This window comes from Plectropomus leopardus, chromosome 6 (genome assembly GCF_008729295.1).
Source record: "Plectropomus leopardus isolate mb chromosome 6, YSFRI_Pleo_2.0, whole genome shotgun sequence".
NCBI lineage: Eukaryota > Metazoa > Chordata > Actinopteri > Perciformes > Serranidae > Plectropomus > Plectropomus leopardus.
Window position 1 is genome coordinate 10,744,615 of NC_056468.1, and position 17,928 is coordinate 10,762,542.

Here is a 17,928-nt window from a genome sequence, read left to right on the forward strand (position 1 = left end):
AGTGAGAGAGCTGCGGGGGCTCGGGGGAAGAGGAGCTGGCGGGCGCTTTGACTGATGCTGGCTCCGCTGCTGTGATGTCTCACTGGTGCCCCTGCTGTTTGCCCATTGAGCTGGGGGCCTGCAGGCTAAGAAAGCAGGGAAACAACCCTGCCTGCACCAGTCTGCTCAATTTCAGCCCAATATCTATTACACTCAACCGATCGATGAAGAGTTCTTCACCAACAGCCAACCGTGCCTGTGGGGGATGACCTCCCGATCTCTGGTCTGATTTCTTCACCCAGCTCTGATCGAGATCCATACTGGCAGCTTAGCTTGGCTTAGCTTGGCTTAGCTGCCCTCTGGACACAGGCCTTTCTCAGCAGGCACAAAGGTCAGTTTCACTGTAGAGTCCATTACCTCTAAAAAAAAAGAAATACACACATTCCTCGCAAACCTCAGTGGGCCGAGATTTAAGTCAGAATGAATAGAACTTGGCCAGAGCGTGAAGTGGGATGTTAACAATTATGTGTAGATGTGAGATATGGACGAGTGCAGACCCTGTCACTCTGAGATTGATCTGTCAGCCTGGATCCTGCCCTTCACTTCATCCTCGCTTCTCTTTTTTTTCTCCTTAATGTACAAACTATTTTCACCACAACTGACAGAGTTAAGAGAACAAAGATGGCTGCAGTGACGGGGCTGAAGGTTCACAGCATTCAATTAGAGAAACTAGAATATAAGTGGTTCCAAAGGGGTGCAGGTCTTTGCCATTTTTTCTGTGGGTAAAGCAGAAATGAACTTTTACACAAATGCAGGCACGATGCATTGTGGGTCAACCTCTGAGAGTGGCAAGTAAACAAGTGATTTGACCTTGCTGCTGAAGGGGCTTTCTTAAGCATCGTGGGAAGGTTAGCTTTCTTGATGCTGAGTGATAATTTCCTAATGTCGCCATAATGAGCAAGCGCTGCAGAAATAGATTCTGCAGCAGCAGAATGTATTCATCTAAAGCCCTAATCACATATCGCACAAGGGAGGTTGTGCCAGTGTGTGTTTTAAAGGGTAACAAACCCATCCCACTCACTTTAGGGCCTCTCAATTATTTCAAGCACTTCGGGGTATATTGTCTTCTTGAGTGACATTAGAAGAATTTGCTATTAAACCTTTGTGCATTCATTCTTTTTAAAACTAACTCCCAGCATGTGGTAGTGTCATGAAAAGGTACAGCAGTTCACCTACTCATTTCCTCACTTGCTCCCGTACATGCAGTTGCAATGGAAATGAATGTCAGTACATCCTAATACTTTCTACATCCTGGTGAAAGCGAAGGAGCTAAAGAACATGAAAAATGTTAGGCCATCCAGCACCAAGGACTTTGATCGTGTTCTGGATTAAGTGACCATTTGTCACAATCTGTTGTCCTAATTAGTATTACATGTAGTACGCCACATGTGCATACTGCGGCAGCCTCAATTAGTGCTACCACTTCATCATCAGCCTCCAAGCTGATGTAGATGCTAATGGATTGCTCGCTTGGGGTCCATCCATCAGCTCCTTATTGTAAACTGTATGACTCATGCTTTGTGGGGGAAAGAAAAGCTATGCTTTATCCTCTTCCACTAAAACAGCAGGGACATGCAACAAAGACTCAGCACTACAGGAAGTGAGGTTATTCAATAACTAAAATCAGGTGCATTAAAGGTCTTTAATTATGCTAATTTCCGGGCTCACATTGTATTTTGGGTTTCTACTAGATCATGTTTACATGATTTAATGGTCAAAAAACACATTATTTTTTAGCATACTGTCCACCTGAATAAACCTGAGTTTACCCTCAGTCTGAAATGCTCCGTTTTAGAACCTGTCTTTTTAAAGCCCCCTCCTGAAAAAGCCTGGTGTGCTCTGACTGGTCAATGTTTGTGGGTCATCCACATCTGCACTCTCAGCATCTCTACCTAAGCCCCTAGGAAGCCGCTCATCCTTGCATCCCAGTGGCCACTTACGGTATTGCAGCAAGAAAATTTCCTCCACCATTGTAAAAGAGACATCTGTAAAACTGCTGACCTTGAACTGCGTACAGTGTCAATTATGAATTTTTCTATCCTACATTTTTGAGCCATGGAGGAATTTTATTTGTAGAACTTTCCTTGAGCCAAGAAAAGCAATTTTAAAATCCATAACATCATGTAAAGTCTATGAGGTTAATGGGAACTTGTGGGCGGGGCCAGCAGGAGACACTCAGAAGCAAGAAAACTTTTGGTGTATTCGCTAGGTGAGCAACTCCATTGGAATGAATAGCCACTATCTTTGGTCCAGTGTCTAGGTATTATTAAAGTCTATGGTCTCTGCACTGATATTGCTCATGGGTGAAAGACTGTAACAGCGCTGTAGCGACCCTCTCTATCTTTTTATAGTGTTTCACCAGAATCACATTGCTAAGCTGCAGCAAGGATACTCATGCCTCATCACAAGTTGCGCCAATGATAAATACAATTTGTCTGATAAATAGACAAATTTCCCCTGTGGGGACGATAAAGTGTATCGTATCGTATCGTATCGTATCGTATCGTATACAAATGGTATTCACTTATGGTCTCCTAAGTGGGTATGGTAGTCTCTCACCCACATACCATCTTGATTGGAAGTGTAGTAAACGTTGTGTGGATGGAAAAATATGATTCAAAACAATACAACACTATAAACAGTACAAATGTAATGTTTGTTCCTTATTTTGTGAGTGTAAGATAACGTCAGTTGTTGCCAGATCTTGTCAGAGTATATTGCAAAAACAGAGACCAGCTTTATTTTCTTCTGATTTGTGTGTCTAAAAAAAAAAAAGCAATTTCAGTGTCAGAATGCTAAGAAGGGTTGGGGCTTGTGACAGATGGATCAAATATTTACTTCAGTGACTATGGGACTAAGGGCACGGTCATAATCTGTACTCTCATTCATTTTTCATATTGTAATGAAGAGAGTTAGGACTGCTGTAGTCTCCTAAATGGGCGCGGCAGTGGCGAAACCCACATGACACAGATACAGGAAATGAATCTAAAGTGGGCCATCTCTCTGTGCGTTCCAACATCCATGGTACTATATAGTATGGCAAAAAAATATTTAGTATGTTCCAATAAATAGTATGTCAAATGTAGTGTGTGGATGGTCTACATCCTGTTGGATTTTGCAGTATGCAAGTAAGCATGCTTTTCTGGCTAGTCTGACCCGACAGCTGATTGACAGCTGACAGAGGCCACAATGACAGTTGTACGCGCCTCAAAGTAACAGATGACCAGTCGAACGGTAACAGCAGGAGTATAAATTATTTAAGTGAACAAAATAGTCAATGATTATAAACAACAAAAAAATGAAGATAACAGTGATAGAGAAATGCATCTATAGGCTATTTTAATGCATATAACATTTCAGAATCCACAATGTATACCTTTGTAACCTAAAAATTAAACTCTGCAAAGTAACAACAGCAGGACCCTCTGGGTTGACCTCTGTCTCTGCCAAGCTTGGCGAATGGTGTTTTATTTTATTTCCATGGTAACAGGTATATGAGAAAGAGGGTGTAAGTAAAGGACACAGTGTTATGAAAAATTAATATGTCTTGATTATGTGCATACTGCATGCAACAGTATATTCTTTGTAAGGGCAGTTATGAACCTACTAAAAGTAATTAAAAAAAAGTATGCCACTTGGAACCGACCCTCTGTTTATCCACTGTCTCTGACTGCTGCTTGGTTTAATTATTTACTTCCTGTCAGCTGATGTCATTTAAATACACTGCAATACATTTAAAAGGGAAATACAAAGGAATGTATTTAGAATGTTCATGTTTATGTTTCAACTTTAACTTTAACAGTCTGTATAGTAGCCAATTATTGACATCAAAAATTTACGGAAAAAAGAGACTGTACTGGCCTGAGTCTTAAAGCTGAAGTGATGATACCGCTATCATATAAAACTGAAAAAATTTCATATTTTTACATTTTGGCGATGGAAAACGGATTTTGACGACGACAGATTTTGACCTCTGACTTCATGATATCTGAATGACAATAGATTCTGTGGGTACCCAGGAGTGCCCCCTTTACAGACACGCCCACTTTATGCTCATACCATGCAGTTTTTGGCTGTCATTTGATTTCTCATCAAAATTTGGTAAGAATTGCTTTACATTGTCTATACATACCTCATAACTGTTTTGTAATGCCAAATAATGGAATTGACAACATGTGATTCGAGCGCAATTAATTCTGCAATTAATCATGAATAAGGAAATGAATCGTTTGACAGCCCTACTAATATTTTAACATCAAAATGTATAATTATTGTGGAAAGTGAACAAAAAAGTTTTTTAAGGGTAAAATAAAGTGCCAGACTGCATAAAATAAAGCAAATAGAGCTTGTTGATTTAAAAAAAATGAAATTCTGCAATTAGTCATGATGTAAAAAATGTATCATTTCACAGCCCCTAAAAAAAGACACATGGAAATCTGACTTTTTACAATATGGGACCATTAAAACAAGGTGTACATGCTCTTTTGATAAACAGCTTGCATGATGTTACCAGCGTCCATGCGACATTTCTGGATTAGCTGGCATATAAGTGCTCGTGTCTGTATGTCTAACTATGCGTTTGATGAATGGCTCTCCAGATCTCACTTGCCTGGCAGAGAAGATGTGCATTGCAACAGAGGGAATGGAATCGAAAGGAGTAAAATGAAACATTCATTGGAGGATGTTGATAGATGGCTTTATCATGTGAGAGCAGAAGTGGCCGGAGAAGGCCGGGGTGATGATGTATTGTTTAACGATACATTGGAGCGGTGCGTGAATGCAAACGGCTGCTTTCATTTCTCCTCATCTCTATGCCCGCGAATGCTCGCGTGAGTGAGCACAGTTTGGTGTCTCGCCTGGAACAGGAAGACTGATGAGTCCAGATATGATGTATGCCCTGTCCTCCTGCTCCCTCTCCATCACCAGGCATCCACAGCATGGGTAATGATGATGAGGGCAGCCTGGACAGGAGCGTATTACTTCACGATGGTGAAAGATAATGGACCAGCCTCCTACTGTGCAGGGGGGAAATCTGCTCAGGCATCCAATTACTGCCTTTAAGATCCATCTCAAGATGACCCAAAAAAACACACAGCTTTTTCACACTTTAAGTAAAATGGAGGATGCCAGCACAAGGAGGCGGAGGGTGACAAGGGAGGCAATTAATCTACATTGTTAATATATTCATGTATGTTTGTCTGGAGCCAATATAGGGAGAGAGAGGAGGTGGAGAACAAGAGGAAAAGAAAAAAAAAGGTGAAGAGAAGACGAGACAGGACAGGCAAACAGTATTACCGTCCGCAGAAAAAAGTCTGAGGCATTTCCTTGCATTAAACTGACTCAAACTTTTGAGTACTCTTTTCATTTTCTGCTTTTGAAATAATTGCTGCATTTGCAGAACTTCTGCTTCACGGTTTGAAATTGGTGACAAAGTGGTGTGCAGCGCTCTAAGCCCTCCCAATGCAGGTGGGTCTGTGGCAAACACACAGAGGAGCCCTCTTCAAAGAGAAAAGAGTTTCGTCTTTCAAAACGATGTCTCTGCCTTCCCAGAGGTGTCACCCATGGCAGAGCCCATCACTTGGCTGGGAAAATGCAATAAAAAGACCTTTTTATAATAATCAATTCCGGCAAGGGCACAGTAATTTAGAAGACGACACAAATGGGCTGGGAACGGGTCTGAGGAGCCATTGAAGTAATAGGCCATAAATGTGATCAAACCCAAAATAAGCTTCTCATTTCTAATAGTCATTAGCTTTATTACATTACAACCTTTAGAGACACGGTCAGTTATGAATCCTCGTTCAGTTTATGAGATTATTTCTGGTCAAAACAGAATTACGGCAGCTTTTCTATTACGACTAAATACAGTCTAGCTTATTACACTAATTAGTGCTAATTACAGATGAAAGGACCTTCTAGAGCAAAACCACAGAGCTGTTGTGTCAACAGATGCCTTCAGCATGCTCTGTGAAGTCTCCCCTCTCAACTTGATTAAAAAGGAGTGCAGAATTTCCCCGTCTTTCTCCCTCTCCGCTATCTCTGAAAACACCCCCTTTTTTCCCTCTAAGTCTGTTCCTCCTCTGCTCCTCTTTTCTTCTCTCTTTTGTCTGTAACCTTGATTTACTGTCTAGATCAAAGATCACAAAAATGATCCACTATTGCTAAAACAACAATAACCATAATAACGACAAAAAGGCTATTAGTTCATTGTTAGTTACAGTACCATAATTACGAAGGCAGCTAGACAAAAAGTTCCATTGAGCAATTTTTTTTTGAATGTCTGCAATGTGATATAGCTAATGCTGTTGATCAACACAAAGTCTGCAGTACCAGCCTTCGGCCATGTTCTGCTTATTTCTTTGGCTCTCAGAGATCCAGCTTTTTTCTCAGGAGATAGGAGATGAAACAATAGAGGCATAAACAAGACTGAGTATCGAACTTGCTTTCGACCAGTGGTGTGAAAGAGGAGGCGTCGATGTTGCTCTGTTTAGGTGAGTGAGTAATGTTTACAGCTTGGCAAAAGGGCTAAATCGACATATTTCAGACCAGTTGTTGAATACTAACTAACCACTGCATTTAATCTGTGACAATCTGAACTAAGGATGGTATTTCCAGTTGAAGCGAGGGGAGTATGTCAAAAAGCAGGTTTTTAAGCTACAAGACTGCTTTCTAACATAAGTACCTGCCAACAAGGCCAAGAAAGATTTACCTCCTTGTGTAAAGCTTCCAAATCTGAACCTCAGAGCAGGGGAAAATGTATTATGGTCAGTCAATTTGTACTCTTTTTTTCCTCCTGCTGTGCATCTGGAGAAGACTAATGATTACAGCCAACAGTCTGGAGCAGAAATAGTAAAACATGATGTTGGATCTGTGCTGTTGTGGGCAGACATCTCTGAGTTATTACTGTAGGTCTGGCCACTACTCTGTGTGGTATTCCCTGATGATATTCCCATATTGCACAATTGGTTTTCCCCAGGTATTCTGAGATTTGCATCTTAAAAAGGGATATTTACACCAGGTGCTGCAAGAATACGATCCCAGCCATCCGCATAATGGCTTTTTCTCCCTGTTGAGGTCCATCCCAGCACTGAGAGGCTCAAGCTTCTACCCTCAGGCTACTAGGATCCTAAATGAGGACACTGCCTAAGCTTACATCCACACTAGCACGTTTTAATTTTAAAACGACATTTTAAAAATGAAAACAATGTTCGTGCACACAAGCGTTTTAGCACTGTTTCCAAAAGAATTTCTGTACACACCAACACGACTGAAAAAATCTCACATGACCATTCACGTACACAGGGTATGCACATACGCAGTTAGGAAGCAGGCTGTCTACTCCGGGGTTGGTTGCTTAGTTACAGAAAATACAACAGCGAAAAAAGTAAAACCAGATTTGTTTGCTTGGACAAAAGACAAGGTGGGACTATTACAAAAAGTATCATAAGTTAAATGTGGTGAAAAAAATCGATTGGGAGTCGTTGCAAAGCAAACTCTGTGACAGGTACCAGGAGCATTGTCCACTGCTGGAGGAAACCATGCCAATGGGAAAGGGGTGCCCACATGTGCCTGATAAGACTTAATCGAGATCCCAACATGGGGGTCTGTTTTCTTGTTTTGAAAGTACTTCCTTTCTATGCATCCAGACAAAAACCCAACCTGGAGTTTTCATATTAAAACAGGGTCAGCAGGAAACAAGGATGCAGCCTTAGACTGCTCAACGTCCCTGAAATCATACACATGTATTATTATTACCCTCTTTTTCATGCATGAATTTAAGGATCTGGTGGGATTACATCTCACTGGAATTGTGCCTTAAATGACTGACAATTAAATGGATTAATTGATTGAACATGTGGATATGGGAGTATATATGCAGTCTCTGCTACATCTTCATCTTCACCTCTCTGAGTGACTTCAGTTCTGTGTGCAGAAACCTGTTTTCTATTGGAATCACTGATTTTGTTTTCCCTTTGGCGAAGGCAAGGTGGTGATGGGTTGGGGGCGGTGGAGGGTTGATGTGTCTGTGTGTGTATGTGTAAGGATGGTTGACGGCACTGCTCTTACATTACCTTACTTCCTCTTTTCTATCAGCGAGGAGTGTAGCAGGGGGAAGGGAGAGGAACTTATCTGTGGGCCTTTCATGCCACAGTGATCCCAAGTAATCTAATTCAGCCTTCCTCTTTCTCGCTTGTGTGCTTCTCTCATATTGGCGCATGCAGATTGCAAAAGCCTTATATGCTTGTGTGTGTGTGTGTGTGTGTGTGTGTGTGTGTGTGTGTGTGAGAGAAAGAGAGAGAGAGAGAGAGAGAGAGAGTGTAAGAGTGAAGGAAAGAGAAAAGGGGACAGAGGGAGACAGACAGACTTAATGAGTTCTGAATGTTTCTCCATGTATAAGTATTTGTGTTGTGTGTTAAGTACCATGGCTGGAGATGTTGTGCACCTTTGGAAGCTGTCTGTGTGGGAGAAACACTTGGAAGAAAATGAAGAGAAGTGAAGAGAAAGCACCTAGCTGTATGAGAGGGCAAAATAAAAAGAAATAAAATTGTCCCAATCAAAGCCTTTTCAGTGAAAGTCCGATGACGAAAATGTTTGAAATGTTAGTATCAAAGGTATGCACTGATCAGTGAACCTGATCCCTTTCAATACACAGTATCCACACACACTCTGACACGATAGCAGCTGCTTCACTGACTCACTGACAGGTCCTCTGAACAGAATGGCAAATCAAGGCAAGGACGGGAGAAATCAACACGCACACGCGGACCCCCCCCCCCCCCCACCCCCCCCCCCCCCGCCCACACACGCACACAGTATATCATCTGTTTTAGTACACATGAAACACTATTCATCGTTATCTCCTAAGAGGCCCCTGCCTAAATTATCCTGTCCTTAATTGATTTAGCCAAGTTTAGAAAATAATTGTTATATCAGGTTAATTGAAATAGATTTTTGCCTCTGTGAAAAAAACGTTGCATGATTTATATAGAGCCATTAAAAAGCCCTTCTTCGTCGGTAATATGAGCAGAATATAAAAAAGCAGACGGTTTTAGGATTTGATTGAAAAACTCATGTTAGCTGCAAGGTTGATTGAAGGGGTGCACACTCATTCACAGAATTAATTTAATAAAAAGATTTTATCCAAAACGTGACTTTCAATGAGCAGATGATAGCAAACTCTGATTTGTGATTTGAGGATTTACAAAATGCAGATAAAGGTCTACATACTGAGCATGAGTAGCCTCGTGTTGCCAGACCTTTCTGCACAGCACTGTGTCAACACGACATTCTCTCATAGGGACAAAAAATTCTCAGGCTGACACATTAACTTGACCAGCACTAAATCCATAATGCAGCAATGGTGCTCTTGAAAAATAGTGTCTGGGGTTACTTGTTTTGGCAGAACACTTGCACATGGGGATGTGAATGGCTCTGCAAAAGAAAATACCACAAAAAACAGTAACAGACGTATGTCAACCGTGTTGAACTTTCTCTGATAAAAAAAGACAAACGTGATTTGATAATTGTTGCACTAAAGGTGAAGCCTGACCATACTTGAGCTCTGGATGTGCTCACTGTACCTGTTAACATTACAGCACCACCCATTTGCTAGCTGAATGAGGCTGTTGCCGAAAATGAATTTGACAGTATCATAGAAGCTTGGGTCAAATGGATTAGATCAGAACATTGGTGAAGTCAGTGTCACTTTGACTGCCAGGGTGAAAAGATGTGGAAAATAGAACCAATTTGCCGTGTCAGAAAACGGCTCAACTTCAGACATGAGAGTCCTGCGAGACAGAGTCTGGGCTTTTCTAAGGGGTGTTCACAGCTTGTTTTATTTACTGTACATTTTTTTTACAACAACTCATTGAAACAACAAAGCAGGCTTGTCTTACTGCATGGTCCAAATCAGAGGTTACAGTATTGTAACCCTAGTTCTATTAGCACAGTCGGCACATCAACCCAACCACGCTGAACCTGACCGGCTAAAGTTAATTAGTTCCCAAAGCCCGCCTACCTCTTCATAACCTAGGCTGCCGCAGTGGAGATATAGGGAGCCCCAGCCAACCATTATGCAACCGAACTGGGTGAAGTTTTGGCCTAACCTTGCAGTGGTCAAAAGACAGTGGGCAATCACCATCACTGAAGACAAAAAGGAAACTGACACTGCATATGTACTCTTACACTGTAAACTCAGAAGCTGATCTTAGTTTAATAAATCTAGCAAATCGACTGCCTTGATAAAGGCAAGTAGATATAACTATACGTTTAAATGTCTGTATGTCATACCAAATTGTTAGGTTTGCTTAAATTTTAGTTGTATTTACTTAATTTTGTAGTGTAACCTCATTTTCGGGATCATATTTGTATTTTGGGGTTTACTAGAATAGGTTTACACATCATGTGTCTCCTACTGCTGTTAGCTGCAGCACCTCTGTCTGAAACAGTCTGTCTGAGCTTATGTCCTGCCTCCTGAGGAGCCCAGTCTGCTCTGATTGTCCAGCTGTCTCTCTCTAATTACATTCTATATTTGTTACATTGTGATGTCACTAAGTTACAGAAATAAACACTGAAACTTACACAAGTTGTTTCAGGCAGCTTAGGAGTCGTGTCTACTGAGGGAGAGAGAGCTCCCTTTGGCTTGGAATTTGGGCTTTATTACTAAGGAGACCTTTTACAAGCACAAAAAATGCTCTACAAAACAAACAAACAAAAAAAAATCCAAAAAGCATAAAAGGTCCTTAAGTCCTTAAGAAAATCAAGTTAGCTAAATTTACTTACCTCCCTCAAGGCAATCAGTTTCCTAGATTTTTTAAGTAAGATCAACTTGTCAGATTTTACACTGTTTATAAACTGTGGGCTTTGCACATATTCGGGTCAACACTTCCTAATCAGCTATGTTTATGCACATTGTAGAGGGCAACTGCATGCTCGTGATAGGAAGAGAGTATTACCCATAGAGTCCAATAAAGGGCAGAGCCTGTGTGAGACTGAACTTTGTAAAAACGACCATTTCAGGGTGTAGGTTGTTAGCTCAGAGGTTGTTGTTGTTGTTTCCCATAGCGAAGGGAATTTGGAACAGTAACACTCAGAAGGCGGGAAGAATGGTGGCCTAAATTAGCCGGCCAATGGCAGGCATATAGCCCCAGTCTGCATCCAGTGAGTCAGACGGCTGCACAGAAAAACCTCTGTGACTTATTTGACCCAACAATGTTCATGGTAGCTCTGCTAATGTATAATATTATAATTTAAAATATATATATTTAAACATTTTTTAAAGCTCATGTCTCGCGTGGTCCCTGGTACTCCCAGGGCCCGAGACAAAAGCCCTAGTAAGCCCATGCATTAAGGCGCCCATGAGTAGAGCCGTTGCGAGATAATCATATAAATCATCGTTAGTCAGAGGAAGGTGTGAGAGCCAACTATATTTTCCTAGAGCAAGGAAAGCACGCTGTTGATAAATCAGTGACATGAAAAGGATGTGAGAGAAGGAACTCGAACAATACTGCAGCATTAAACACACTGCTTCAATTATCCTGAGAATGGATCAGTGGGTGAGGATGCGCCACATTCCTCTGAATCCAGGAACAGCCACCCACATGCATCTATCATCTCCACAGCTACGGGCAATACTTAGAGAATAGCACAAACACAACAGTCAGGTCTGTATCATGCAGATCAGATGCACTGAAATAGAAATGAATGCCATTTTTGTTTTAGTCTTAAGTCAACACAAATTGATGTCATTCATTTGTTTCACCTGAATGTTCTTGATCTAAATCAGAAGCAGTGCACTATGGGTCGCTGAACAAAGCTCTGGATGTGAAGTTCTATAAGGGGAGCTTTGGTTAATCTACACAACAGAGTACTTGTGCCTCGCTGAGGGAGACACACAGCTCCAGGCGTACCCTCAGGCGAGAGCCACACTCTGGATCCCATCTGAGGCCTGCTGGGAGCTACAGATGCTCTCTTCCTGCCCCGCTCCTAAACACAGTCTGCGGGCACAGACCTTCATTATAGCTCTGACTTCTCTTGTGAGTGGAGGAAGTATTTAGACCTTTTACTCAAGCAAAAGAAGAACAATGTAAAAGTACTCTCTTACGTGTTGAAGTCTTGCCATTAAAATTGGATTGAGGAGAGAATACTTGAAATTAAATGCGAAATTATGAAGAACGACCTCTCTCAGAGTCAAACTGTATATACATTATATGGGTGCTTTAATTATTACTCATGCATTAGTGCAGCATACTGATGTTGTAGCTGGTCATGATAAAACTACTACTACTACTTGTGTAGTAGTTATTCATAATTAGTGTTGTATTTATTCTAGAAGTTTTCTTTCATTCAACAAATATTTCCTTTGCCTGTTTTTTATTGTGTATTATTAAGGATTGGTAAGGACCACATGCACCTGAGGTCTACGTAGGCAGGCGGATGAAGAACAAGCATGCAGTTGGGCTCTCTTTAAAGTAAGATAAGTTAGTGGTAAGTTGTGAAACTAGACAATCTAAGGCATCTATTGGTACCAACGAGGTCAGCACAGCTTGTTGGGGAGAGGGGCTTAATAAAGCTGCAAAGTTTTGGTGAAGGGAAGGCAGGCACGGTGATTTTAAAGGAGTCCCTTCAACTTCGATCTCAAGATATTGGAACAAAAATGGGTTCTATGGGTACTCATGAATCTCCCCTAGAGGGCTTGTTCCTAGAAAATGTTTTGTTCCTTACCATCAGTCCTTAAAATGTGTCTTTTTATCAGCCTAACTGAAAAACAATCAATCATCTAATACACATACACACAGATTCATGACACATTATGTAAAAGTCTATGCACATCACATCATAAAAGTAATTTTATATATTATATGTAAAAAAAAAAAAAAAAAAAAGGAAACCAAAATATATCATCTCAAAATGATCTGACTCTTGTATTGACATTGACAGTTTTTACCTAATCTTTCAACAGCATAATTGAATTCCTGAAATTCAGCTATTGAGCCACCTCTGTGGCCCCATCTGGCGACCCCTACTAAAAATTTCTGAGTGCGCCATTGTATATGTGTGGCATTATTTTTGGTCATTTCAGTGTTTTCTTTCGTTTTGTTTTTTGTATAAGAATGAACTGTTGTCAGTGGCATTTCAATGTCGAGACATGTAGTAACATTTACTCTACAAGGTGTAATAGAAAATATCAAATCAAATATCAAATGTTTATTAAAGAATTTTTTTTTGTTACTAAATTCTTCGCTGAAAATCTGAACTAAAAATGTGACCAGCTCTTGAACACATTCATTTTTCTCCTTCAAGCTGCCACCAGTGATGATTAAAAGTGCAACAATCTACAGTGCAAAGTATATGATTCATGTGCTGAAAGAAAACATCTGCAAATGTCGATTCAAAGTGTAGAATCAAAGGAATATGGTGCTCCACATTTCACATTTAGAGTGATGAGAGAGCAGACATCTATGTGGGTGTGGCACAGAGCTGGAAGTGGCATCACTCACCATGGCCAGGGGCACGATGCCCGCCAGGTCCTCCTGAGCCAGTTGGATCTCCGTCTCAGCCTCTTGTGTGGCGGCACGACTGGCCGGGTACTCCACCTGCCAGGCCATCCAGCGGCTGCCCAGCGGCTCTGGAAAGCTTTCCATTTTCAGATCCACCTGGAGCACCCTCTGAACCCCCATCTCAGACCTGCCAGGGAACAGAGAAAAAGAGAGTGTCACTGAATGGTAAAGCAGGTGGCTGTGAAGAATTTGAGGAAGAATAGGCACGTGTGCGATGTGTGCTGATTCAACCTGCTGTCTTCTCTAATGATGACGAAGGCTGACGAATGTGTCTGTGGCTAAAATCTATGGCATTTTACCAGCTGAGATTCTTTAAAATGTCAAGTCCTTTTGTGTTTGCCTCTCTGGTCAACCCTCTGCTTCACAGAATAATACCACAGCCCTTTTTATTCTTTTCACTCTTTTCCACAGGCGATGTGCACTGTAAATAGAAGCCATCAGCTCATGCTCTGGTCCTCAGAGCAGTTCAAAGGAACGCTTCAGCAGGCGTCACCCCCGCTAACGTGTTGATGGTCGGGTTTGTCACCGGTGCCCTTGTTTGCTGTAGCAAATATACGACATACTTTGGCACGATCTACGGCGGGCCCGAATTAAGTCAGACAAATGGAGAGCGTTGATAATAAAATTTCCCGTGGCGTCATAAGTCTCTGGTGCCCAGAGTTTAAATATAGCCCGGAGGCAGGAAAGGTCAGCTTTACACGGGAGCCGCAGGAGATGGGAAATGGCACAAGATCTGTTAGCCACGTCTTGCGTGTCAAATGGCGGGACTCGGGGCCAATAAATTTCATGCATGGTCTCTATGGCACACCGGCACAAAACAGCATCTTGTAATTCGTGCATGGCAAGGGAGAGAGAGACAGAGAAGAGGACAGTGAATAAATCCATATTTGTTTGGAGAGGAGGGTGCATGTAACACGTAGAAAATACTGTGAAGCCCGCAAAAAAAAGATATCTTTCCAAGGAAAATTCATAAAAGCAAGCAAAACGAGAGACAGAGAAAAAACATATGAGGTACATCTTGGAAAGACAACAGAGCAAATGTGAGTAAATTATGAATAGGAGACTAAAAACAGTAAAACAATAAATAATAGAAAATGCTTTATCCACTGCTCGTATTCACATACGTCTGACACTATTTCCACATCATTCTCATATTATTCAGCTTTATTCTGAGAGAATGAAAGATTTGTTGCGCAGCAGAGCACAACAACCCAATTTTCACATCCAACAGAGGTGTGTATGAATAATTAAGATGACAACCAAATAACTTGTGTCACATTTCATAACGGCTTACCAATCACAGTACCGCGCCACTGAAGGCATAGTACGACATCATGGACTTACATAACCGTCCCACAATGCTGTGTGGAAAAAAAGACAGATGCTAATCTCAAACCGGTAAAGCCACAAGGAGGTTTATCAGGCAAACAAAGTAAACAGATGATGCGCTCAATGTCCAGAAATAAACCTCTGAGAGCTCCAGACTCAGCGAGCGTCACCCAGGACTTGTGTCAGCCATCAGCACAAATGGCCTACTTTCTACAGCACATGGAGACTTATGCTCTGGCAAACGTAACACACTTCAGGCATGCAATGATACAGACGGGTGAAAAGAATGAAGGTCGTCATACAGCAGAAATGTTTACTGTACACTAACTCCCAAGTACAGGAGCTCACACTCTGACAATGTTAAAGGGACTCCAGAAAAGACAGAAAAGTTGACTATTAGCTTTGTTGTCTTCAGAAATGTCAATTATTTCCCTCCTCGCATGATCCACTTGGCAAAGTTTAACAGCAGCCATGAATGCTATGAATTTTATGAGCTTTTTATATTTCTTTCTACAATAAAAATGCCAACTAAATATTGAGGTTATACAAATTCACATTGTCGGGTAAAAATAGTCCCTCTGCTTCATTTTTAACATTCAGACATGCTGTTAATTTAGCAGTTTTTGTGACAGAAACACACAACTTCAAAAGAAGACCTGAAAAGATGACAGCGATATAAAAATGAGGACGAGTGGAGAGGAGAGAATAAATGGGATTGCGGGGAAGTGCAAAGATGAGATGGACATAAGCAGAGACATGCAAACTATCATCTCACTTTGGCCGCTCTTTAACTTAAAAATCGATGACATGGAAATGAATGGAAACTATATTGCAGTGTGGAGAATGTGTTTGTGATTTAGTAAAAAATCATGAAAGCTGCAACTGTAATAAATACAATGTTCACAGTGAAAGTGGTTTATTTATAGCATTTTTTATGAGGACTCTTAAAAACTGAAGCTGCTGCAGGTTGTATATCTATCTAGCCGCTAAGTTGTAAAGCAGATGGCAAAAAGAGGAAACAATAAACAAAAATTTTTTGGACTCTTTACCTCACGTAGAAAGCCTGGCAGAGGCCCCTTTTTGATTGTCTGCTGTGCTTGACCCCCATTGACACGCGTCATAAAGTGAAACCTGACAGAAACATGGGTGTCAGGTTGAATGTGACCCAGACGTTGAATCGCAGACATCAACCATATACTCCAGCATGCCATCCTGAGCCGACCTCCGCTCTCCAAGTCTGCTAATCACATGGCTCGCTGGGGGAAACTGTTCATTTTTCTGTCACTTCCAGCATGGGGTCTAATTCAATTAGCAACAAAGGGCCTGTGGATGCGTGCCACACAGCTGGCCTCAGCCTGATAATTATCTGTAAACTAGCCGTGGTTTGACTAAATCTGAGGCCAGACAGACGACCGGAGGGCAGCCAAAGGCAATAGAGAGGGGCTCAGTAGATAACAGGCCCTAAAGTTGGAAGCAGCTGGCCCTCTGGCTTCAGACACCAAACTGGAAGAGGAAATCAGACTTGACAAGGTGCTGCCCGAGACCGCTGACAACTGACTCACTGAGAATAGCAGAGAGATGGCTGCGAGGATGCTGTTTAGGCACATTCAGGATGCCCATTAATCACAGCGACGCAAGCAGATCCGCAGGACCCGCAGTGACACACAATAAAACACGAGTGAATAGCTTAGCACCATAATGTATCTGTTTAAGATGCGATATGTAGCATTTTATACATCAGAATGACAATGTAAAGCCAGTGGTTGACATAAATAGAGAGGTGACTGGGAAGACTGGTGACAATACACGACTGGTAGTGTCATTGCAGGAGTTTTCAGGGGGAAAAAAAAACAAAGACATTACCATAAACCCTGTTTGCCTCCTGTCACAAAGAGAATGTCTTATATTTCCCCAACAGGTATGAGAGTGTTATCTTCTCATCTAACTTTTGGCAAAGAGGCAAATGAGCCCAAAACGTCCAACTATTGCTTTAATTTTTAGATCTAGAAATTCAAAAGTACTTTAAAACGCACATCACAAATTCTTTAAGCAAGGGTGATGTCTTTAAATGACTTGGTTTGCTTGAATGAACAGCCCATTCTCATCCCCAGGGTGTCGAATACAACAGCTTGGTCAGAGGATGAGGGCGTCAAATTTCACTCCTTAGCATCTGTATGACATGTACCGTACCGGCTGTCAACTAACTCCAATGTAAACCCATACATTGAAATAATATAAAGTGCGAGAAAACAAACACAGGACTTTGACCCAGGAGACTGCTGTTTGTGTCCCTTGTGAAACCAGAAGTCAGCGCTGAATTTTTTTTAAACAACATAACGTAATAACCATCTCATGACATGTCACATTAGAGCATAATTTTAACATTTTTCACCTTCCACTCTTTGACTCTGAGATTTTTTTGCCTACATATGTAACAATTTCAGGCAAACGACCTATATGTGTCTGCTATCAAAAACCACATAAAGATTTTTTATTGCAAAATCAAGTTACGAGGAATTAAGCCAAAAATGGATGCAGTTCATTGTTTCAAATGAGCCACTGGATGCACCCTTGCTTTGGTGTTCAGACCAGAACAAGCATGCATACCCCGCAGATTTTAGTTCCACAACGTAGAAACACAACTTTGTATTTGATAAATACCCCTAAATCATGTTTTACTTTGTTTATGTGAACTAGTTTTCCACCTGCTGCTCCCCGCAGAGTGGACAAACCCAGCTGATAGTTCTCAAGGATGTTTCTACTGCACTGCCTACCTGCCGACACCATGACGGTATGATAGCATTTACGTAGCAAGGGGAAAAAATGCATGTTACCACTGTATGGCATTACATTGAGGGCGACTCTCCCTGAAGTAACATGACTTATTTCACATGACATTATTGTTAACTTAATTCCGTAATAATCATACTTACTGTAATCCAAACCATGATCTGTGTTTCTAAATCTAACCATAAGTTTGTTGCATGAACCTAAAGGAGTT

At 41.4% G+C, this 17,928-nt stretch overlaps 1 protein-coding gene across 1 annotated transcript in view; it reads right to left on the reverse strand.

Moving 5' to 3' along the window:
- Positions 1-17,928, reverse strand: part of si:dkeyp-14d3.1 (transmembrane protein 132C) — a 165,851-nt gene that overhangs the window by 34,343 nt on the left and 113,580 nt on the right. The window contains exon 4 of the mRNA XM_042488796.1: positions 13,539-13,725. Coding sequence (XP_042344730.1) covers positions 13,539-13,725 — 187 coding nt within the window. The remainder of the gene's footprint in view (positions 1-13,538; positions 13,726-17,928) is intronic.